The sequence below is a fragment of the Mercenaria mercenaria genome, chromosome 8, assembly GCF_021730395.1.
Source record: "Mercenaria mercenaria strain notata chromosome 8, MADL_Memer_1, whole genome shotgun sequence".
Classification (NCBI taxonomy): Eukaryota; Metazoa; Mollusca; class Bivalvia; order Venerida; family Veneridae; genus Mercenaria; species Mercenaria mercenaria.
Genome location: NC_069368.1, coordinates 46,300,000 through 46,326,323, shown reverse-complemented (window position 1 = coordinate 46,326,323; position 26,324 = coordinate 46,300,000). Strand labels below are relative to the sequence as shown.

The window sequence follows — 26,324 nt, the reverse complement described above, 5'->3', positions numbered from 1 at the left end:
GCTACATGTCAAATATCTAAGTTCTAGGCTTCTGGTTTTTGAGAAGAAGATTTTTTAAGATTTTCCTAAGTAAAATCAAGTGACCCCTGGGGCAAGGTCAATTTTGACCCTGTGGTCATGATTTGAACAAATTTGCTAGAGGTCCAATAGGCAATGCTTCATACCAAATATCTAAACTCTAGGGCTTCTGGTATTCAAGAAGAAGATTTTTAAAGTTTTTCCTTTCAGTTGCCATGGCAACCAGAGTTCTGCATGGAATTCAATTCTTTGAATAATTTTGAAAGGGGGCCACCCAAGGATCATTCCTGTGAAGTTTAATGTAATTCTGCCCAGTGGTTTTCAAGAAGAAGATTTTTTTAGAAAATGTTGACGGACACATGACGGACATTGAGCGGTCACAATAGCTCACCATGAGCCTTTGGCTCAGGTGAGCTAAAAACTTAAAGACATGCCAGATAAGCGGATCTTATCTAAAGAAAATGCAGGTGAGGTATGAAGTTGAACATAAAACTTAACATAAAATAATACAGTCTTAATTGTAAAGTAGTTTTTTTATAGACAAGAAGAGCAAACATCCAAGTGATCCTTAACAGTTTCAAGTCTTACTTTCGGGGTCATACTTGCTGCAGAGACCTCGTCTTTTAAAAGTCCATTTATATTAAGTTTCCTTTTCGTGTTGTTAAAGAACTATGAACCTTGTATAAAGGGAACAGTTGTGTCAACAAGACTGCATTCTGCCCTTCCCTTATGTGGTCTCTTGAAAATATTAAAGTTGTACTGCATTAAAAATGACCATTCATTTGTCTTCTAATGCCAGCATAGTTTTAAGTGCTGTTTCTGGTCCCTGAATTTCTCACTACATATTAAAAGGCTGTTTACAGGAGTAGGGATTTATGCCATGTGTATCTGTTGAATGGATATTGTTTACACTGATTTTACACCACTTCAAGTTATGGTAATGTGTGTTGGGCATTTTTTTTTTTTTTAGCAATTTAGACTATTAAACTAAACTGATGAACAATGGTATCTTGACACAGGACTCGGATAAAAAATAATATGGTTCCTGTTTATATTTTTATTTATTATACTTTAGTAGTGTCTTCCTTACCATCTTTTTGTAACTTGAAACTAAGAAAGTCTCCCCTTTTCTCACTCATGTGGCATTAATTACATGTGGCATAAATATGGTTTGTTAAATTAAATTAAATTAATAAATGTTATTTTGCCAGTATGTTTGGTAATTAATTTGCAATTTTGCTTATTTCTTAGACTGAGTATGTAATAAAGGATAAGAGAATATGTTTAAAATATTAAATATATTGATATAAAACATTTGCCTATCAGGCTGGGCAAAGATGTTTCTTTTCAGTCCTTAAATTTGATATGTATCAAAGTTTACACCCCTGCTAGGATGTTTTATGATGCCTAACCAATTAAAATCTCTTTATCATATTTTCTGTAACCATACAACAAATATAGATTTTCACTTACAATTGAACACAAGGTGTCAGAGTTGTCTGTACTTAATTTTTCCCTAATTGTTCAATATTAGGAACAGATTCGAGTCAAGCCAAGTCCGCTATTACTTCTGCTTTATTACGTTCTGTTCTTCCATAGGATGTCTTCATGGATTTCATCAAGTAATTTACTGTATTCAGTTCGCACTGTTGTTTTTTTAAATTTTTCTCCCCAAAACCATGATGATGAAAGCTGATGCTGAACAGATGAAAGCCAATGCTAAACATCAGAAACTACGATAATGAAACATGACATCATGAGGTAGTTTCGGTTTTTAATATCCTCAAGTAAAGTGACTGTCGTTTCAACTTCCACCCTCATGACTTCGACTTTCCACTTTTATGTTTTCACCATCTTAGTTTCGTCTTTCATCATTTGAGTGTAAACTGTATCTATCCAGAAAACTTCACTGTGCAGACCCGGTTATCTTGAAACTGATGCATACTTCAGAGCTCAATGATTGTCAGAAATATTCCTTATAAGCTATATTGTATGGTGGACTAGGCTGTTTCATAGAAAATTGTCTAAACAATTTAAAACTAAATGCCCACGGACAACATGTCGAGCCCATCCTTTCAACCCTGTGGCCTTGACCTTTGAGAAAGGAACCTGGGGTTGCACACGACAGTCCATCTCATTGAGTTAAACACCCATGCAAAATATAAACCAGATTCCTCCATGCATGTCAAAGTTATGGGCCAGATAAGATCTGACATGACGTTTGACCTCCAACTGTGACCTTGACCTTTGAGATACGAACCTGGGGTTTGCACACGGTACTTTGTCTCATTAAGCTGAACAGACATGCCAAATACAAACAAGATTGCTCCATGCATGTCAAAGTTATGATCTTGATAAACAAATCTGGACGTACGCATGACGCATGCCATTTGGACGACTATGTCTTCGCTTCCGCAAGCGGGCTTGACAAAAAATCACTTACTGGAGCTCAAAGCAATGTAAAATCCATGTCAATGATATTCATTAAGCAAGTGCACAAGATGTTCGTACCTATCATTGGTTTAGTTTATATTTTATATTGTAAAATTCAATGAATCATTTCTTATATATTTAATATTTTTTGTTTTTGTTGGGTTTAACATCGCACCAATGCAATCATAGGTAATATGGTGACTTTCCAGCTTTGATGGTGGAGAAAGATCCCAGGTGCCTCTCTGTGCATTATTTCATTCACAAGCGGGCACCTTGGTAGAACCACCGACCTTCCATAAGCCAGCTGGATGACTTCCTCACATAAAGAATTCAAAACACCGAGTGAGGCTCGAACCCACATCGATGAGGGGAAAGTGATTTGAAGCCAACGACCTTAGCCACTCTGCCACGAAGGCCCCTATATATTTAATATAGAAATTGTGTACATGCAAACATTTTGTCGAATGGTGTGAATTTTATTATTAAAAAGATAAATACTTATTTACTCTCTCTGAAAACAGAATAATATTGTATTAAGCAATGGTAATTGAATGCTTCTACTTCATGTCCACGTGGTACATGCACTGTCAGAAACAAACAACTTTAATTTTCATAAATGTAATTATTCTATGTTGATGATATGTTCTGGTCACAGAGTTTTGAACATCGTGGGCTGAGCGCGAAACTATTGTAACTGTATATAAATAAAGAATAAGATACAATAGTTTCGCGCTCAGCCCTCGACATATCTTCTACTGTACTGTGAACAATAGAAGGTAAATACAGAGGTGTATAAACTACTGACAAGTGACAGTATGATCTGCAGGAGGACCCCAGGCTGCCTCTTTGGACATCACTTAAGGCATGATCACACAGTCACAACCCTGGAAGAACTACCAATCATCAACCATGAAGCTGATTACTTTCTCATCATGACAGTGCGATAAATTTAAGACAATTTCTAAATCTGTTGAACTGAAGATTCTGCAATGCTGGGTTACATAAAGCAGCCATTTCATATACTAAATGAAAACAAGAGGACCATGATGGTCCTGAATCGCTCACCTGTCCCCACATGAACTGAGTATGACGTCGTTTTTTTCTATTATTTGACATAGTGACCTAGTTTTTGAGCTCATGTGACCTAGTTCTGAACTTGACCTAGATTTCATCAAGATAAAAATTCTGACCAATTTTTATGAAGATCCATTGAAAAATATGGCCTCTAGAGAGGTCACAAGGTTTTGCTATTATTTTACATAATGACCTAGTTTTTAAAGGCATGTGACCCAGTTTTGTTCTTGACCTAGATATCATCAAGGTGAACATTCTCACCAATTTTCATGAAGACCTCATGAAAAATATGGCCTCCAGAGAGGTCACAAGGTTTTTCTATTTTTAGACCTACTGACCTAGTTTTTTACTGCATGTGACCTGTTTCGAACTTGACCTAGATATCATCAAGGTGAACATTCTGACCAATTTTCATGAAGATCCGTTTAAAATTTGGCCTCTAGAGAGGTCACAAGGTTTTTCTATGTTTAGACCTAGTTTTTGACCGCAGTTGACCCGGTTTCAAACTTGACCTAGATATCATCAAGATGAACATTCAGACCAACTTTCATACAGATCACAAGAAAAATATGGCCTCTAGAGTGGTCACAAGGTTTTTTATTATTTGACCTACTGACCTAGTTTATGACTGCATGTGACCCAGTTTCAAACTTGACCTAGATATTATCAAGATGAACATTCTGACCACTTTTCATGCAGATCCCATGAAAAATATGACCTCTAGAGAGGTCACAAGGTTTTTCTATTATTTGACCTACTGACCTAGTTTTGGATCGGACGTGACCCAGTTTCGAACTTGACCTAGATATCACCAAGATGAACATTCTGACCAACTTTCATAAAGATCCCATGAAAAATGTAACCTCTAGAGTGGTCACAAGCAAAAGTTTACGCACGCACCAATAGACGATGGACGACGGACGCTGCACGATCACAAAAGCTCACCTTGTCACTATGTAACAGGTAAGCTAAAAAAAAGCTTGATGTTAAGCTGTGGGTTAACTTATGCCAATTATAAATCAAATTTCATAATCGAGTGCTTTTCATAAAATGTAGAAGAGTACTGTAAAAGCTCAAGTGTCATGGGCTAAAAGAAAAATAAAGAAATATAAAGATAACATGTGGTAGAAAGGTACCTTTTAATTTAGCAAGTTTGAAATAGAGTAAATAAGCTCCAGATTTAACCACATGTTTTAGAGAGACAGTGTCTTGCTGGGCTGTAAAACATAAAACACATCATGCTCCAAGCTATATACATGTATACACCAATACCAATTAATGGCAAACAATTGCAGACCCACTCAATGTTTTAAATGTTATCAAAAAATAAAGTAGGTCATATCACTAAGTTGTGCTTAACAGGGGTCATCTACTGGCTACTGGCAATCATACCATGAAGCTTGATGACTGTAGGCCAAAGCTTTCTTGAGTTATGAGCAGAAAAAACAAGAGCTGTCTCCATAGGATGACACATGCCCCCGATGGCACTTTGAATGAATAGTTATGGCCGATGTTAGAGTTTAGGACCTTTGACCTACGGAGCTGGGTCTTGCGCGCGACACGTCATCTTACTGTGTCACACATTCATGCACAGTTATTTTAAAATCCATGCACGAATGACAAAGATATGGACTGGACATGCCCATCAATGCACTATCATGAAAAATGACCTTTAACGTCAAAGTGTGACCTTGACCTTTGAGCTACGGACCTGGGTCTTGCGTGCGACATGTCGTCTGACTGTGGTACACATTCATGCCAAGTTATTTGAAAATCCATCCATCGTTGACAAAGATATGGACCGGACACGCCCATCAATGCACTATCCTTTAACGTCTAAGTGTGACCTTGACCTTTGAGCTACGGACCTGGATCTTGCGCACGACACGTCGTCTTACTGTGGTACACATTCATGCCAAGTTATTTGAAAATCCATCCATCGATGACAAAGATATGGACCGGACACGCCCATCAATGCACTATCCACTAACGTCTAAGTGTGACCTTGACCTTTGAGCTACGGACCTGGGTCTTGCGCACGACATGTTGTCTTACTGTGGTACACATTCATGCCAAGTTATTTGAAAATCCATCCATCGATGACAAAGATATGGACCGGACACGCCCATCAATGCACTATCCTTTAACGTCTAAGTGTGACCTTGACCTTTGAGCTACGGACCTGCGACACGTCGTCTTACTGTGGTACACATTCATGCCAAGTTATTTGAAAATCCATCCATTGATGACAAAGATATGGACCGGACACGAAAATTGCGGACAGACTGACAGACCAACAGACTGACAGACCGACAGACAGACGGTTCAAAAACTATATGCCTCCCTTCGGGGGCATAAAAACATTTTCAACCTAAAGCTCATTTAATTTATGATCTTTGACTTACTGGCCCAAAACACTACAGGTCATCTATTGTATACAGGCAATCATCCTATGAAGTTTGACTATATCAGGTCTAAGACTAGTATTCTCTAATTACTGATTGGAAACCGAATGGTCTACTGGTTGATCAACAGACAATGAGCAAAAAAACATATTCCCTCTTCTTCAAAGGGGCCATGAATATACTGGTACACATACTTCGTGTTAACTTACATATTAAGGCTATTAACCCCGTCTTATAAGAGATCTGCCTTATATGCGAGTATATATGGTAATACCAGCAGAACCTGCATACCAGTGAATACCATGCAACCATAATCTCTTACCACCTTATTGTTGACACGGGGTAACATGGTATCAATTTCATCACAACAGTAAAGCCAGGATAAAGATGCATAACAGGCATGTCATCAAGGCAGAGGTTTCACAGACATGTACATGATTGGAAGTTTTCACACAGCACAAGAACATCTTTACGAGCCACTGACCTTTTACACGCAAATCCTTTTGATAATCATACACCCCAAGATAGGCCAGCATTGCTTATTTGTTTTGTAATGAAAGAAATTCAGACATTTCAGGAACATTTCAATACAGAATAAGAACTACAAAAACAACAAGCAGAATGCATTGTAAGATCATTACTGTAGCTGTTACAGTGTTTTACAGTTTTCTTCTGAAGCGTGCTCGAGCTCCTTAAAACAAATTATGATCACTGATTTTAGAATAAAAACAGCTTCTGAAAAGCAGTTATAAAAAGCAAATTCTGTATATTTATATCCCCTGCAGAATAGGTTGTTTTGTGAATGAGCGAACTATATTTTAAAAAATATTTCATTTCCAGATATACACAACTTATGTACGAAAGGACCATGCAACAGTTGTTGGTTCCTATTTGTTACAAAATCAAGTAGAAAACTCTTTTCTATAATGCTCTATTAAGTTTCATGAAGATCCATCCATGGGTTACTTTGTTTTGTGGGAATTTATGAAATTTAAAACAATTAAAGGGCATGCATAACTCTGTTACAGATTAGATCCTGGTGAAAGATGTGCAAATTTATGGATTGTAAAATAATAAAAAGGCAATAACTCTGATGTTACTGAAAAGATCTTGATGAAAGATGTGCATGCACTATAAATAAAGTTGTTACTTACGTATTTACAAACTGAGCAGTCAGAAATTAAAGAACCTATGACAGACTGTTCAACAAAATTTGATCTATTGGCAAAACAAACCGAGAACCTACCATCAAATACAAGGGAAAATGGACAGCAGAAAAATAAAGTGGACCATATTGTAAACTGAAACTGGCTCTGCCAAATATTGAAATTTAGAACAATTAAAGGGCAATAACTCCAATGTTACTGAAGAGATCCTGATGAAAGATGTGACTGCACCACTGCCCTATAGTGATATACATTTGTCTAGAGTTTCGTAAAGATCCATCAATAGTTGACTTAGATACAGTCAAAAATTCCTGTTTAGTTACCAAATCAAGGGGGAAAACAATCAATAATTATGTAAGGTCTGGTGATTCTAGCTTATATACTTTTTTGACTTATAAGCACTTTCAATTTCCGATGAACAGATGGACACAGTAACAGCCTAAGAGCTGGACAGACAATGCCAAAACAATAATCCTTCTGGCTAAAAATTGGCAGGGGACAATTACTGGTGTTGAAAAAGTTTTGTGATGAAATTAGATATCAGAGACAACTTTATTATAGCTTTTACAGTAAACTATTGCAATATATGAGTGAAATACTTGTAATAATTTCAACTTTGTTTTGCGGGGATATAATAATACATATATTTTTCACTGTACAAATAAAAGCAAATGCAAAAAGTTTGGTTAAAATCATTGAAAACATCAAATAAAGAAGAAAATTCATTTTTTTGACATGTAAGTTCCAATATCTTTCACTTGTGAACACCAGAAGTAACATTTACCACTTGTGCATTCACTCTGTAAAAGATATCTTGATCTTACATAGAAATAAACAAAACTCTTGTATGTAATTTGGTAAAAGTCCTATCTACAGACAATAGAAAATAGTGGAACAAATCTGTAAGCGCTCTCGTTACCATCATAAAGAAAATTCCCAAGTTTTACAAAATAAATACCTCGATGCATGCAATATTTTTTAAGTGTAACAAAATAACACCGATTTTCCAAACAAACTAAAATTCTAACGTTGAAACAACAGCTAAATGCCACTTTAGCTGCAGTGAGAGCTACTACTTCCTTTTTCAATAATATTTGCTGCACAAAGATGCGTTAAAGTTTTGTATCCTTCTCAGCTAGCTCAACAATCATTGAACCCTCACTTTGAGATCACATGCTCAACATTTTTGTCCAATAAGTTAGAATTTGACACTGTTCACAAAGTCAGGATTATAACTTTACATTCTGGATCTGTTTAAGAAGTGACTTTCTTACGGGGATGGGATCAAAAGTAATGCAACCAATGGTGTTAAATGACAACTAAAGGTTGGATTAAGAACATCTTTATTTCAAACCTTCAAAGTAATCTCCTTTGACAGATACACAACGTCTCAATCTTTTAATCCAATCCTTAAAAGCTTTCTGATAGTCTTTTTCAGGTATATCACTAAGGAGGTTAAAAATGGCGGCCCCCAACTTTTGGCGGGATGCATATTTTCTGCCTGCAAGCTTTTTCTTGAGACGAGGGAAAAGGAAAAAGTCACAGGGGGCTAGATCCAAAGAATAGGGTGGGTGTTCTAGAACATATACTCCCTGTTCATTCAAAAACGACATCACAATCCCAGCCTTGTGACTCCAGGCATTGTCATGTAACAAATGGATGCCTCGGATACCCGTCTTTGGTCGACATTTCTGGAAATACTTGAGAAGCTTTTTAAGAACTTTTTTCTTATAAAACTTGGCATTCATTGACTTGCCTTTAGGTACAGGAACCTGGATGGCGAGACCTTTAGTAGTGAAAAATATGGCATACATAACCTTTTTCACACTTGCAATCCTTTTGGCAATGCAAGGCCTTCTGGCATTTTTGGTGAGCCATACTCGATTACTAATTTTTCAATGAGGTTTGAAGAAATGTATCCAAGACTCATCACCTGCTACTACATTCATAAATGTTTTTTGATCGTATCTTTGAAACCTTTTCAAAAGCTTGCGTGCCATATTAACGCGCATGCGTTTTTGCTCATCAGTGAGGCAAATGCGGGACCCACCTAACACTTTTCTTCTTAATTTCAAAATATTTCGCAGAATGCACAACACAGATGCTTTTGAAATGCCAACCATGTCCGCAATCTGTTGAGAAGTATATCTTGTGTCAGAAAGAACTATTGTTTGATTTTTTCAACAATCCTTGGACTACTTGCAGACTTAGGTCGACCAGTTTTAGGCGCATTTTTGACAGACTCCACGCTTGCACAAAATTTCCTAACCCATCTGCAAACTGTGGAAAAGGACATTGAATCATTACTACCATAAACAGCACATATGTCAGCATAAATGTCCTTTGAACCTCTTCCAAGTGAAGCACAAGTCTAAATGTAAGACCTAATTTCGTTCACATTTTTTACACTTTTACCAACCATTTTGCCTAACCGCCTACGAGTAGGGTTTGTGCAAATGTGAATTGTGAGCGAGATATTGCGTCTACATGTATAGTTTATACGTCAATTGAAAGCTATTACAATGGGGAACACGTGCAAGGCTTGACTTTTGTACTCGCGCTAAAAATAGCCGTTATCACTATCCAGTGGCATTACTTTTGATCCCATCCTCTAATCTGTCTGAAATCCCCTACTTGTAACAGTATTGTGATTTAATACAGTCTTATCTGCCAAGAATTTACAACAAAAGAAACAAAGTTTCACAATAATCCCTTAAATAACTGAAAAACTACTGAACTAAAATCCAACATAGGAAGAAAAAGAAAACAACAAACAGACCTGAAGAACAGACAACATTAAAACAATTAAAGAATTTTGGTTGTATCATTTGAATTAATTCTAATAGTAAACATTCCAAATTCAGCTAAATTCAGATATTAAGAAAAATGCCAGAGCTTCATAAAATTTATGACTTTATGCAAAATAGTTTTGCTATAATTAGATTTTATACAAAATAGTTCTGCTCTAGACTTCATGCAAAATTCTATGTTTAGATTTTATGTAAAATAGTGCAGCTATATGTACTTTTTATACAAAATAGCTCTGCCAAATGCAGAGAAAAATTACAGATACAATAAACAGAGAATTTTTAAGACATTTTTCTGTTAAGTTATGTTTCAGCCACAACAGATAGATGATAGACATTCATGCCCAGATATCGGCTATCAGCCTTACTATTTTTTTTTTGGTAACCAAAAATGAAAAATACCTCTTTCAAATGCAAAGCAAATTTTTTTTAAAAACTTAAAACATACAATAGTTAGTGCAGAATGAATTGAATCGTTTTATTTAACGTTTTGCTACGGTATATATGAAACATAATCTATCTCACAAAATCTGATTTTCATTTCAACTTACACTATAAATTAATTTGAAAATATATTCAGCACAGGACTGGTTAAAAAAATAAACTATTTTTATTTCACAATTGTTTGTAATTCAACAAAACTGAATCCAAGTCCGTACTGTGCCAATATTGACTCAGACTTCTAACACAATACCCAACATAACAACCAGCATGACACCCAACATAATACATTTACCAGAAGAACATGTTAACATTTTGTTTCAGGAAATCAGTAAACTGAGAAATCCGCTGAAGACAGAATGAATAGACTTGTAGAGAATTTTGAGCCGCACCATGAGAAAACCAACATTGTGTCTGCGCAGTCTGGTCAGGATCCATGCTGTTTGCTAACAGTTTCTCTAATTTCAATAGGCTGGGAAAGTGAACAGTATGGATCCTGACCAGCCTGCACGGATGATCAGGCTGGTCTGGATCCATGCTGGTCGCAAATGCACTAAGTTGGTTTTCTCATGGTGCGGCTCAAAATTTTGGAGAATTTTAAATACAGTGTTTAAGAAGTTTACGAACGTAAGTATAACAACAGTAAGAGAACAGTGACAGCTCTTACCTTGCTCCCTAGAGGGAGTCCTCAAGAAAACTGTTGTATAATAAAATACAAACTGTCATACATGTATATCACAGGTAAGTATATACCTTGAATGTAAAGGTTTTGTGTTTATAAAAGCAAATCTTAGGTCAGAATACAGGGAGTGGGTGGAGTTTACGCACCATATTGTCCCCAAAAGGGATCAAAGAAAACCAACTAAATTTCAAAGAGGACCAAACATGGAGGCTACAGTACAGAAAAAGTTTTTGAGAAGATCCATCAAGTGGTTCATAAGAAGTCAGTTAATGTTTTTTCCTTATTTCTAGCTAAGGCAGCTTCTAACAGGGACCAATCAGAACCATCTGAACAAGTTATGGTATGAATAAGAATGCTAAAGAACTTTGGTGAAGATCCATCAAGTGGTTCTTCAGAAGAAATAGTTTAAAGTTCTTTTTTCTATTTTTAGCATGTCTACCTGCCCCTTACAGGGGCAAAGAGGAACCATTTGAATACTTGCCAGTGGAGCTTACAAAGATGCTATTAAAAAATGTTTTTGTAATTCTCAGCAATAATTTCAGAGAAAATGTTTAAGTAAAATACTGAATCTGAAGGATGGATGCCGGATCATCCAGCTATACATTACAGACAGCTCAACCTAAACTATAGATTTGATTGACTTGAAAGATATGTTTGTGAGCTTTTAGCCTTTGCATGCTAAATGGCAATACTGGCTGAAATCTCACAAATGTTTCTTCAATCTTTATAGAAAAAATAGTACAAGTTTTTTTGTGTTTTATTTGAGATGAGCAGTATAGACATTGTAGTTTGATATTTGAGCAAGTTTTTGACCTTGTCATCTTGCTCTCCATTTCACTGATCTAGACATTACAAGGATGTTCATAAAACATAAAACGAATACAGAATTATTTGTAAAAATGTTTTTTACATTATAAAACATTGTAAAATGTTTCATTCCAAGAAATTGCTGTAGATCTAAGTCTACAAAATCTTAAATTTCAAAGGCATGAATTACTTGCAGAAATGTAAAAGAAAATGTATTAGGTTAGACATATACTTGGATGGACGAATGACACAAGCATTAATTCCACCCAACAATGCCCCGAACTTAACTGGTGGAAATAAAGACAAGAGGACCATGATGGTCCTGAATTGCTCACCTACCCCCATATGACCCAGTGTTGAACTGAGTATGACGTCGTTATTTCTATTATTTGACATAGTGGCCTAGTTTTTGAGCATATGTGACCTAGATATCATCAAGATAAAAAATTCTGACCAATTTTTAAGATCAATTGAAAGATATGACTTCTAGAGAGGTCAAAAGGTTTTTCTATTATTTGACCTAATGACCTAATTTTTGAAGGCACGTGACCCACTTTTAAACTTGACCTAGATATCATCAAGGTGAACATTCTCACCAATTTTCATGAAGATCTCGTGAAAAATATGGCCTCTAGAGAGGTCACAAGGTTTTTCTATTTTTCGACCTACTGACCTAGTTTTTGACCGCACATGACCAAGTTACGAAACTGACCTAGATATCATCAAGCTGAACATTCTCATTAATTTTCATGAAGATCCATTGAGAAAGATGGCCTCTAGAGAAATCAAAAGGTTTTTCTATTTTTAGACCTACTGACCTAGTTTTTGACCGCACGTGACCCAGTTTCAAACTTGACCTAGATATCATCAAGGTGAACATTCTGACCAATTTTCATGAAGATCTCTTGAAAAATATGGCCTCTAAAGAGGTCACAAGGTTTTTCTATTTTTAGATCTACTGACCTAGTTATTGACCACACGTGACCCAGTTTCGAACCTGACCTAGATATCATCAAGGTGAACATTCTGACCAATTTTCATAAAGATCCCCTGAAAAATATGGCCTCTAGAGAGATCACAAAATTTTTTCTATTTTCAGACCTTCTGACCTAGTTTTTGACCGCACGTGACCCAGTTTCAAATTTGATCTAGATATCATCAAGGTGAACATTCTGACCAATTTTTATGAAGATCGATTGAGAAATATGGCCTCTAGAGAGGTCAAAAGGTTTTTCTATTTTTAGACCTACTGACCTAGTTTTTGAACCCATGTGACCCAGTTTCGAACTTGACCTAGATATCATCAAGGTGAACATTCTCACTAATATTCATGAAGATCTCGTGAAAAATATGGCCTCTAGAGAGGTCACAAGGTTTTTCTATTTTTAGACCTACTGACCTAGTTTTTGACCCTACGTGAACCAGTTTCGAACTTGACCTAGATATCATCAAGATGAACATTCTGACCAATTTTCATGAAGATCCATTGAGAAATATGGCCTCTAGAGCGGTCACAAGGTTTTTCTATTTTTAGACCTATTGACCTAGTTTTTGACCCCACGTGACCCAGTTTCGAACTTGACCTAGATATCATCAAGGTGAACATTCTGACCAATATTCATGAAGATCTCTTGAAAAATATGGCCTCTAGAGAGGTCACAACGTTTTTCTATTTTTAGACCTACTGACCTAGTTTTTGACCCCACGTGACCAAGTTTCGAACTGGACCTAGATATCATCAAGATGAACATTCTGACCAATTTTCATGAAGATCCATTGAGAAATATGGCCTCTAGAGAGGTCACAAGGTTTTTCTATTTTTAGACCTACTGACCTAGTTTTTGACCCCACGTGACCCAGTTTCGAACTTGACCTAGACATCATCAAGATGAACATTCTGACTAATTTTCATGAAGATCCATTGAGAAATATGGCCTCTAGAGAGGTCACAAGGTTTTTCTATTTTTAGACCTACTGACCTAGTTTTTGACCCCACGTGACCCAGTTTCGAACTTGCCCTAGATATCATCAAGATGAACATTATGACCTATTTTCATAAAGATCCCATGAAAAAATGTGACCTCTAGAGTGGTCACAAGCAAACAGTTTACGCACGGACGACGGACGCCACGCGATCACAAAAGCTCACCTTGTCACTTTGTGACAGGTGAGCTAAAAAAGAGCACTGTGACCTAACGGACTGAATTCGCTATGTAGAAGAGGTGGTTATTTTCATTCAAAATGCTAGGCATAGTATCATACTAACATGCCAGTTGAGCACTTCAATACTCTTATATGAGCTCCACAAGAAAGTATTAACATTTTATTTACCGACAATCCACTGTAGGAATGACATATGTGTCTATCCAGATCAGTTATAAACAAACTTGTTTTTTTTTTTATCCGCTCAACTGCCATGTTTTCCTAAATCATTAGTAAATGAAACAAATTTGCAAATCATGAATTATTATAAAGATAAAAGTCATGCACTTTTGTGTGAAAAAAGTCAAGTTTTCTAATACAGTAAATGAACTAAATGCGAACCATTCTCCTGGGAGATTTGACTGGGAGAACTTGCTATAAGTAAATTCCCATGCAGAAATATCAAAGCAAAAAATTGCGGGCTCATATGAAAGTGTTTTCCTTGAGCATATACCATCATTCCAAACAGTCTTAACTAGCAGATATAATATCTGAAGCTATAATGAAAGTATGAACAAAATTACTGGAAAAGCAGGCAATTTAGTGAATGACATCCCAGTCATAACCAGAATGTGTCTCAACCAAAGTCAACTGAACTGCAGGGTTTAATGCATATTTTGACATTTTAACTTAAGGTACTAAATACATTCTCTCATAGGCCTAGTAAACCGTACTGTAAGAAATATCGAGAGGAAAACCCTGATCACATGGGGTAGCAAGGGGATGAGTTATCAACAGTGTTTGACTGCCAAACATACAAAATACAAGGTAACTACCATAGATCAAAAGAACTGCTCCAAAGAGTCTAGGTGCCCCAGCCATCAATATTCGAGTAAGTGATGTTTCACTGTACATCATTTACCGCAGTGATAAAAATCCCACAATGCTCCTCTCATAATTTTCGGTACACATAAACGCATCTGCTCCAAGTCCCCATTCCTTTAAACCCTGATTAGTAAATTTGAAGCTCAGCGTTAAAACTTGTAACAAAAATAAATTAGTAACCTTGTTTAATCATGGGGTTAAAAAAACAGCTTAAACTTCTAAAGTGAATGGAAAAACGAACTGTGAAATGCTATTAGTTGTGTCAGTGTTGTGATTATAAATACATGGGATATTAGGATAGATCCCAAATGAATCTTGGTTAGCATTAAGGACAAAAAAAGTAGTGCCTCACTCTCTGAAAGCATGCTCTAGCATACAGAGCAGTAAGATGCCATAAGCAAACAAAACCATGCTTAATATAGTTAAATGTTTTCACCATTTCCTTGTTTTGCAAAACAAAATAGTAAAACAAAATTATTTCATATCTAGCTTACATAGTGATCATTAATCTAAAAGCTGGTGCATACCAGTTCTATGTTTATCTAAAAAAAAAATCCCCAATAATCAGATTCTGTTATTAAGACACTAAAAGTCCTCATAGATCAAATAAATCTTATCCTAAAATAACTCTTGACTTAAGAATGCTCTCTCCTGCAAAAATAGTTGTTTCCTGTAGTAATAGAAGTTACCGACAGCTAAGTCAGCTCTACATAAAACAGTGTGGTGCTCACAGATCATAACAGCTGTCTTGGCTCTCTAAAGCTTCCTATAACAGAAGTCTGTAGGACAAAGATCATGCAAAGCTCTCTAAAGTATCTGGTTTCTAGAGAATGTGTAAAGCTCCCTAAAACAAGTCTGGTTTCCATTGACAGTGGTAAAGCTCCCTAAAAATCATGAGATTATATTATAAAGCTCTTCCCTAAATCAATGTTAAGACAATATAAAGTATATCCTCTCTCCGAAAGTCTTTAATGCACTTCCCTTTTTCTTTCAAAGCTCATGTGTTCACTGTCTATATATCATGCTTTTCCCTAAAATTTTCTCTTCATTTCCAATAAAAATTCCCTATACGAAATATTCTGCATTCATTGCCTACATAAATCCTCTACCCTAAAATCTTGTGTCCATTGCTTACATGAGACTCTTCTCTTAAAACATTTGGTATCTCCTGACCATAAAAAGCTCCTTTTTAAAAAAAAGTCAAGTTTTGTTTCAAAGATATATCTCAATAATGATTCAAAAGGCCAAACTCACATGTTACACAGCAAAAAACAGTTATCACAGTTTACAGTTTTATTCCTTAATTGTTTTAAATCATGGCTATCTGACCATAAACCCTTAACCAGCCAGGCAGAAAGCTGCAAATTGCAAATCTCGGTTTATTTAAAGTCACCGATGTTACAAACTACCAATCTAGGTTTAGTAAAAGTCACCATCTTATATCAATATTCTCACCACTGTCCTCAAACTTCCTTCTCTTTTGTCGCTTCAGTATGTGTCTCAGGTCATGAAAGTGTCTCTCTAACATTGGAAACACAAAGTCATTTAGGAAATCTGTCTATATGTTACTGATACTTGATAACCAGAAGGTGAGACAGAAAGAGCAATGTTTTCATGGAGCAAAACACACTCTGTACATAGATGCTTCAATGAAAAACTGTTTATTTCACATCAAAGGATTTTGTCCCTTACAGTTACATAAACAAGAGGGGCCACGATGGCCCTAAAGTGCTCACCTGGGTTTCACATCTGGCTTGGACAATTCTGGAAGAGGTTCATATAAGGAAAATACCTGTCTTGAAATTGGGTAGGCGATTTGATAGAATTTTCTTTATTACAGTTTCCATAATATGATATAGAAAACTTATATCAATATTAGGAAAAGTGACTATGCACTCCTGTGGTCAAGTTTCAGAAAACAAACTTGGTACCGGGTTAATGAATAAATATTTCTATGATATTATTCCAAATTCAGAGCAGCAGTTTAAGAGATGATATTGTTCAAAGATATTTCTATCTTTAGCTACGGGGCCATGTCCTTTATGAGAGGGTCCCCATAAGAAACATTGAGCCAAGGAGTTGAGGAGTTTCCATGTAGCCATATAGGGAAAATTAGCTCCACCCTTTAGTGGTCATGTTTTTTTGTTTGTTTTTCTTTTAAGAAAAAAAAAAGTATTTAAAGGAATCTGAAATCAGAAATCTCAAAAGGCACATTTCTTTGAAATTGCTTTGAAAATGGCCCTGCAGTTTTTGAAGAAGAGGTTCCTTTCTCATTTTGCCTTTTGGTTGCCATGGCAACCAGTATTCTGCATGGATGACTAGATTTGAAGGAATCTGAAAGAGGACACCTCAAGGAACAGTTGTGTGAAGTTTGGTTGAAATGGATTTGATGGTTAAGGAGATGTTCCTAAAAGAAATTGTGGGCAGACAGGCAGATGGACATCCAACAATCAGAAAAGCTCCCCGTAAGCATTTTGTGCTCATGTGAGTTAACATTTCTGGCAAGAATTTATGAAACTCATACCTGCCTAAGAAGGTTTAGAAAACATACACAGTAGAAAGAACCTAAGTAAAACAATATGTGTTTTTACCATCATAGTTATTTTCATCTTCCTGGGGTAGATTCTCCTCCTCAAGCATATCCTCTCCCTCCTTGTACAGTCTCTCTGGGGTGCGCAACACGCCAACACCAAACTCATAGTCAAATGCATCACTGAAACAAAAACAAACATCAACTACAGTAAAAACTGCATTAAGAGACTACCTATGGAAAGACAAAAAGTAGTTTCTTAACATGCATGGTCTCTGAATACAGCATAATTTGTTCTCTAACAACATAAAAAGGAAAGGAATTAAAAGTGCAAAAAGCATCTTAATGGACATGGTCTCTCTAGCAAGTTTGAAAACCTCTGTTTTATATGCCTAAAAGCTTGTTGCAAATTTCAAATGATTCTGTTCAAAGATGGGACATGGTGAGACTGGACATGACTTGGACAGACAGTATAAAGTGATTCCAATATAACATCCAGGCCACCAACAGTTTTACACTGGCAGTTGCATGTCTGTGGTGTTCACGTTCATACTGTATTTTCTATTGTATTTTACTCTTGTAAGGACCTTGCTGATGGATTTTTCAAATACCACGTCTGATTAACCTTTCTAAACATGAAAGTTCTCAACTTTGGATATGGCAAAATAGACACAATTTCTGTTCAATGTTCATAATTTCATGACTTAGATTCCGTAAGTGTATAAGAACCTGTAAAATATTATGTCTGGGAACTTGTCCCAGTCATGATTGCTGCAATGGTAATATGCAAAACATCGCTATGGTTACCATACATACTGAGAACTTTACCCAGACATAATTACTGTAACTGTAATGTGTAAAACATTGCTATGGTTACTGTACATACTGTATCACACTGAAGTAAGCATCCATAGATTCAGGAGATTCTGTCTTCCATGTTGACTTGAAGCCCATCATGAGGATATTTGGCTTTAGTTTCCCTATACCAACATTCTGAAAATATACCAACATTCTGTGAATTGTGTGAATATACAAACATTCTGAAAATATACAAACATTCTGTGAATTCTATGAATATACCAACATTCTGTAAATATATCATCAATATTCTGTGAATATATCAACATTCTATAAACATAACAACATTCTGCGAATAAACCAAAACTCTGTGAATATACAATATACTAACAGTCAGTAAATATGTCAACATTCTCTAAATATACTAACATTCTGTGAACAAATAAACATTCTGTTAAACAAAATTAAGTGTGAAAACTTCCATACCTGCATCAAACTCCTAGCACCTTGTCTGAAATCTGGGGCTATAGTTACACTGTAAAACCCCTTGATTCTTCTCTTTGTTAACCATTTGTTCACATAACCTCGTCTAAATCTACGGTATTCTTTTAAAGCATCTGAGTGACTACCCTGGTAACAAAAATCATGTCAACATGAAAAGTCAGTCTGATTTACACAAATATTATGATTTATAAACGTTTAAATTCATCACAATAAATAAACATACAAGGTGAATACATGATCTCTGGACAGCATCTGGGAGGTTTTTGTGATAAACAAAGCTGTTATTCAAAACAACTGTTGGCTTGGCTTCAAATCATCAACAGTGTTTCTGTTAAAAATAACTGTAAGAAAATGTTAACAGTGTTTTTAGATTCCACAAGTATAAACCTGATCTTCACAAGTGACTGACAACTTCCTCACAAAGGCTAAAAAATTATCCTACACTGTCTTCATGCATCACATAGCAGTGATATCTAGAAACTTCAAACAATTATGTCTTGCGTAAAATTGGAATCAAATCTCAGAAAACCATTCCTGACACAAGATTGGAACCAAAAAATTCAGACAATCATGCCTTCCACAGGACTGGAGCCCAGAACTTTCAGACAATCATGCCTCACATAGAACTGGAACCCAGAACTTTCAGACAATCATGCCTTCCACAGGACTGGAGCCCAGAACTTTCAGACAATCATGCCTCACATAGAACTGGAACCCAGAACTTTCAGACAATCATGCCTTCCACAGGACTGGAGCCCAGAACTTTCAGACAATCATGCCTCACATAGAACTGGAACCCAGAACTTTCAGACAATCATGCCTTCCACAGGACTGGAGCCCAGAACTTTCAGACAATCATGCCTCACATAGAACTGGAACCCAGGAACTTCAGACAATCACACCTAGCACATGAATCAAGAAACTTCGAACAATTATGCCTCACACAGGAATGGAACCCAGAAATTTCAGACAACCACGCCTCACACAGAACAAGAATTCAGAAAATTTAGAAACCATAACTTGAGACAATCATGCCTCACACAGCGCTGGGGGCACAAAAAACCTTTTCAGTTCTGAGGTATATGTGACTCTGACCTACTGACCTCCAAAAACAAAAGCGTCATCTTCTGAGCAAAAACAATGATCTTAAGTATGACCATAGTATACCCAAGCCTACTCCATTTATTGAAGGTTACTGTGAACTTGACCATTGACCTACGGACCAGACCCTCCCCATAACCCCCACCCCAAAAAAAATAAAGTAACTATTTGTGCTGTGACCTTGACCTTTGGCCTATTGACCCCCAAATACAATATGGACCACATGTAGTCACCCTATGAAGTTTGAACAAGCAGGTCCAAGTCTGCTCCAGTTATTGAGTGGAAACCTTTGTCAGCCTGAAGGCCACTGAAACCGTGACCTTTCTATTATGATTCCCAAACCAGTAGAGGTTCCCTCCTGACCACAGGCAATCATCCAATAAAGACTGACCACTGTAGGTCAAAGTCTTCTCCAGATACTGCGCACAATAATTGACATGAGCGAAACAATATAACCATTCTTCTCTGAGTGGGGCATAAAAATACTGCTGCTTACTCAAATAATTCTGAAAAGGAAAAGTTTGTTTAAAAGTGAAGAAAAGTTTATTTAAAAGATGAAAGTATATCAATAACTATACCTCTAATATATGACCACAGACCATAAGACTGATTTTCTTTGTAAGAGAGTTGACAAAATAGACAAGTTCTGGTCTATTACATGGAAACCCAGTCAGCACCAATACTTGTGGTCTGAAAATATATATAATATAATAATAATGGTTCAGAGATAATTGATAACTGAGCCACATCATGAGAAAACCAATATAGTGCATTTGTGACTAGCATGGATCCAGACCAGCTTGCGCATCCACACAGTCTGGTCAGGATCCATGCTGTTCGCTTTCAAAGCCTATCGCAATTAAAGAAATTGTTAGCAAACAGCATGGATCCTGACCAGACTGCACAGATGAGCAGGCTGGTTTGGATCCATGCTCATTGCAAATGCACTATGTTGGTTTCCTCATGGTGTGGCTCAATTATAGAATTCATTAAATTCTTCATGAAACAGATCCATGCCACTTTTGTACCATTTAAATCTGTTCATTTAAAGAAACAGACAAACACTGTTTTATCACACAAACAGGGTATGAAAGTACTTACCTAAAACTAAAGTTATTTTTTTCCTGTAAATCTCCAGTATTAATGTCAAAACACAAAAACCTGTATTGATATATTTAATTTTCTTTTTGTTTGTTAAACTGTATATACATTTTTTATATTTAATATGTTTATTTTTCATCATTTCATAAAGCTAAATTTTCTAAAAAACTTTTCTTCCTAAACTGATGTGATTATCATTTCTTTCATTTCTCTCTAAGATGCAAGACTTAGAATGTAAACAGAATGTGTCACTTTCAAAAATTTCAATCAATTCTTTGTCTAATTTCCATCAGTGTAAATTATTTCTAAGTTCTTTATATATATTAAAAAATCACTCAATTCTATAACTACAGACCTTCCAGCATAGCCTTGCAAAAAAGTAGGAGAAAAGTAAGAGGTCCCTACACAAAACAGTAGGAAAAAACAGGAGATATGCAGACAAAAAAGTAGGAGTTATTAACATGAAATTTGCAATGCTTACCTTACTAGCTGTTAATACTACACCTACACTGGCAACCAAATGATGACCCCAGATGTTTTGACTGGCATGCTTATGGAGTTTCCAAAGGCTAAGATGTGGTTTTGGTAGGATTATAGGTACCTAGATATGAGGCAATATATTGCAGGAGGCATCAAATGGGTCTAGAAACTGCCAGCAACACATCAAGAGTCCATCATCTGCAAATTTAACTACTGAAATGGCTTTTTATTTTTTCCTTTTTTTTATGTCAAGCAAAAAAGTAGGAAAAGTAGGGGGTTTTCATCAAAAAGTAGGAAAAAGGAGGAGGCAGTTAAAAAAGTAGGAAAAAGTAGGAACGCCGGAAGGCCTGTATCTAGATTATATCCAAACTGGCCAGGATTCTACATAAAATGCACAATTCTGGCACCATTAAATATAGATCTAAACTGGCACCATGCTGGCACCACGAAAAGCAGACCACAATTGGCACAATAATATCACTTAAACTGACAATGGCAGCTGGTCAGCTATGTAAAAGCCTAACTGGCTTTATACCAGCTCTGGCACTGGCACCAACCTAAGGAAGTAACACAATTTTCTGTCAGTTAGAAATAAGAACTCAGTTTTCTACCTTGATTTAAATGTCACACAAGGACTAAATGTTACAAATTAAACTCAATTTTCCATCTTGATTTAAATGTCACCCAAGGACTAAACTGTTACTAATTAGAACTGTTTTTGATTTTGATTTAAATGTCACACAAGGACTAAATGTTACAAATTAAACTCAGTTTTCGATCTTAATTTAAATGTCACACAAGGACTAAAATGTTACAAATTAGACCTCAGTTTTCTATCTTGATTTCAATTTCTCCAAGGAGTAAATGTTACAAATTAAATTCAGTTTTCGATCTTGACTTAAATGTCACACAAGGACTAAAATGTTACAAATTTGAACTCTGTTTTCTACCCTAATTCAAATGTCACACAAGGATCAAAATGTTACAAATTAAACTCTGTTTTCAATCTTGATTTAAATGTCACACAAGGGCTAAAATGTTACAAATTAGAACTCCGTTTTCTTCTCTGATTTAAATGTCACACAAGGACTAAATATTACAAATTAGAACACTGTTTTTGATCTTGATTTAAATGTCACACAAGGATTAAAATGTTATATCAGTTATTTACAATGTTAGCTTTTAGCCACAAAATTAGTACACTGGAACTCCAAGATACCTTTCTCCTGTATGGACATGTCCTTAACCCTAAGAAACAGAAAGTATTAGTGTATACATACAACGTAATTTGTGTTTTTAACCAATAGGAAGGCTATATTCTAAAATAGAAAATGTGGAAATGCTCAACATGACAAAAATGAAAATGTTGCAGGCTTGGTTGGATTGAGTCTGTTCATGGACAGTAGTGCAAATGCATGCTACCGTCCACTCCCTCCAGCCACAGGTTGAAACTTGTCTACATACGTATATGTCATAATCTCGATGATGGGCGATCAAACAGAGTAGAAATATTAGAATTACAATTATACACTGTGAGACTTAGCTATACAATACAGGGTTATTGTCAGGCCCTTTCAGCTAGGCACACCAGCCAGCCTTTAATAATCTAGTGCTCGGTTATAAAAAAAATTCCATATACAAATTGTCATGTAGAAATATGATCAGCTGTTAACATTATCAGTCAAAAATATTGGGCTGCAACTGTGCGAAAAGACGAAACTGCTGAAATCTTAGAATTAACATTGATAATATACAGTGTTACAAACAATCAGCCAATTTTAACACCAACTATCAAGTGAATCTTCGTTTTCACTCTAGGCTAGGTTTTAAGAATCACATTTTCCCCAAAAAATATATCAGTCCTGGCAGGTGTCTATCTGCTAGTTTTTGAACCTTTTTTAATTGAAATTTTTATGGGCAGAAATTGAGGAAAATATCTAATTAAAATCAAATAAAAGGACAATCGTAGAAATTACAAATAAAACGAACAAGATATACGACATTTTAAACGTTGCTTTTCCGTGGTTACTTGTAACTTTAATATACGAAAGGGTACCAAGGTAAGTGTTTGATATTCTGCTAATAAAGTAACCCTAATATTCCATTTAGGTCATAAAGAAAATGGTATTGAAGCCATTGAATAACTCATTATCATTATTTAATTGCTAAAAAATAAGACAAAATGTGTTAACATGGAGACATGAGTGCCCTTATATGTTTCTTTTAAGCTAATATTAGAAAGCTTTATATATAAATAATAAATCATCAACTAAGCAGGCTTCTACCAATAAGAGTAAAACAAAAATAAGCTGAAAAGAATAAAATATACATTTCAAAATAGATGTTTGTTTTTGGCTTAATGCCATTTTTCCACAGTATTTCAGTTATGTAATGGTTGGCAGTTAACCTAACCAGTGTTCCTGGATTCTGTACTAGTACAACTTTAAAACAAAAATGACAGGTGGTGGATGAATGATTTCAGACACAATGTCTTTTATCAAAATGCACTGGTCGCAAAGGCAGAATCATTTGCCACCAGCAAGGTAAAGTCAAGCTGTAATTTTTGAGTGCCTAGTTATAATAAAGTCCTGAGAACTCTGCAGTGATTTTTTCCCTCAATTTTAAGCTTTTTTCCCCTTCTTGCTTAGTAAATTACTTACCTAAAATTTTTGATATGATCTTCAGTGTGCGCTAATTTTAAAGCTGTGGTTAATGCACTTCTGTAGACATGTGCCTGGGTAGATGATCCCCAGTTTACATCTGAAATATATGATATAGGTTCTACACTGTGTTGCACAAGACAGAATCTGGCTAGGTTTAAACACTTATGAGATTATTTGGCAAAAGATAGAACCCTGCTTGGTTTATACACTATAAGGTCATGCTGTAAAAGAGAGAATCCTGCTAGGTTTATACACTATAAGGTCATGCTGTAAAAGATAGAACCCTGCTAGGTTTATACACTATAAGGTCATGCTGTAAAAGATAGAACCATGCTAGGTTTATACACTATAAGGTCATGCTGTAAAAGATAGAACCCTGCTAGGTTTATACACTATAAGGTCATGCTGTAAAAGAGAGAATCCTGCTAGGTTTTTATAAGGCACAAGAAAGAATCAAGTTAAGATTCCACATTACAAGATTATGTGAATTAACATGAACTCTATTTTGGTTTTTATGCTACTGTGTTATGTGGCACAAGATAGAATCTTGTCTCATTTAAGTTACTTTTATAGACTTATGTGGCATTCAAATAGTTTCATATATTGCACATATAAAAAGGTTGCACACACCTAGTTTTCCATAGTGTACATACATGTACATGTAAACAAGAACTGTACTTACCTGGTTTTCTATAATGTACATATACAAAGATTGCACCAATCACACCAAAGGTTACAAGAGCTGTCCACCAGTTAATGATAAACATCACAGCAACGCACAGTAAGGCACCTATAAGGCTTAACCACATATTGTAGTACTTAAATGATGGTCTCCAACCTGTAATATATAACATGTACATTACAGTCTATAAGGCTTAATACCACATACTGTATAACTCTTATCTGAAATATATAACCCGTAAATAGCAGTCTGTGTACATACAGTCTCCATACATTCTACATAGTCTTTACACTGTCTGCATACAGACCCTGTACATTCCACAAAAAGTTTACATAATGTCTGCATTAAGTCTACGTACCAGTTTATCATTTTAACAAATCCCCATTTGTTTAGCAAATTAAATAACTTTGTGGTGGTAGGTGTCAAAGGGATGGTGTGTAATGTGAACGGGTGCTGGAATTTGGTAAAGGGTCACCAAAGAAACATTTGTGTGGAATTATTTTGAATTTGGGTCAGCAGATTTAGAGGTGAAGATTTTTATAGTTTTCCATATAGCTATATAGAGAAAACTTGTCCCACCTCTAAGCTGTCATGTTTTAAAAGCTTGAAGGAATTTTGTAGACAGTCACCCAAGGAACATTGTTGTCCAATGAATTTGAAATTAGACAAGCGATTTCGATAGATTTTCAAAATTTTTCAAATGCTCATATTGGGAAAACTATCCCCATTCCACACTACCCCACTCCCCCCACAAACCTGGTGGCCATGTTTTTTAATGAAACAGAATGATTTGAAAGAATCTTTAAGATCATTTTCAAATCAAGTCAACAGATTTTCTAAGTTTTCTATACAGACATATAGGGAAAACTTACAGCACCCATGGCAGTCATTTTTTCAATGAAAAAATATTATTATAATATAAAAACCATACAGTTACATTCTAGTCTGCATACTGTCTACAAACAGTACAATATGGGATACAATTGGACACTTGCCCTTCTAAAAAATCGTATTACCCATGAATATTGGTTATATGTTTTTTTTCTACTGGCTTCTTATCCCAATATATCTCACTAATTGTGTAGAGCCATGTTTAACAAATACAGCCTCAAAGAATCAACTATATTCAATATTTCCAGTAAAATAAATATAAGATATATGAGCCGTGCCATGAGAAAACCAACATAGTGGGTTTGCGACCAGCATGGATCCAGACCAGCCTGCGCATCCGCGCAGTCTGGTCAGGCTCCATGCTGTTCGCTTTTAAAGCCTATTGGAATTGGAGAAACTGTTAGCGAACAGCATGGATCCTGACCAGACTGCGCGGATGCGCAGGCTGGTCTGGATCCATGCTGGTCGCAAACCCACTATGTTGGTTTTCTCATGGCGCGGCTCATATCCATATAAGGAATGAAACCTTATTAAAGAAGGCTGATCTGTAACTATGTCTCTAGTCTCGCTGACTGTGTATATCACATGTTTAAACATGACATGGCTCAATTTGATCACCAGTTAAACAATGAGGAAAGTCAAGCTCCGTATATTCTGCGATAAACAATGGCTGACGCACTTACCGGTAAGAGAGCATTATGACGTCAATTATGA

General features: G+C 35.9%; 1 protein-coding gene across 4 annotated transcripts in view; it reads right to left on the bottom strand.

The window, feature by feature from the left end:
- LOC123565369 (solute carrier family 12 member 3-like) overlaps positions 1-26,324 on the bottom strand; it is a 108,101-nt gene that overhangs the window by 16,428 nt on the left and 65,349 nt on the right. The window contains exons 12-19 of one of the 4 annotated variants that reach the window (XM_053549881.1): positions 24,720-24,875; positions 24,035-24,134; positions 20,372-20,483; positions 18,675-18,818; positions 18,277-18,383; positions 17,452-17,573; positions 11,012-11,041; positions 6,415-6,468 (exon numbers count right to left, since the gene is read on the bottom strand). In XM_053549881.1, the coding sequence (XP_053405856.1) occupies positions 6,415-6,468; positions 11,012-11,041; positions 17,452-17,573; positions 18,277-18,383; positions 18,675-18,818; positions 20,372-20,483; positions 24,035-24,134; positions 24,720-24,875 (825 nt within the window). Of the gene's footprint in view, positions 1-6,414; positions 6,469-11,011; positions 11,042-16,315; positions 16,382-17,451; positions 17,574-18,276; positions 18,384-18,674; positions 18,819-20,371; positions 20,484-24,034; positions 24,135-24,719; positions 24,876-26,324 lie in introns of all 4 variants that reach the window. The other 3 variants (XM_053549882.1, XM_053549883.1, XM_053549884.1) reach the window with 3 other exon arrangements.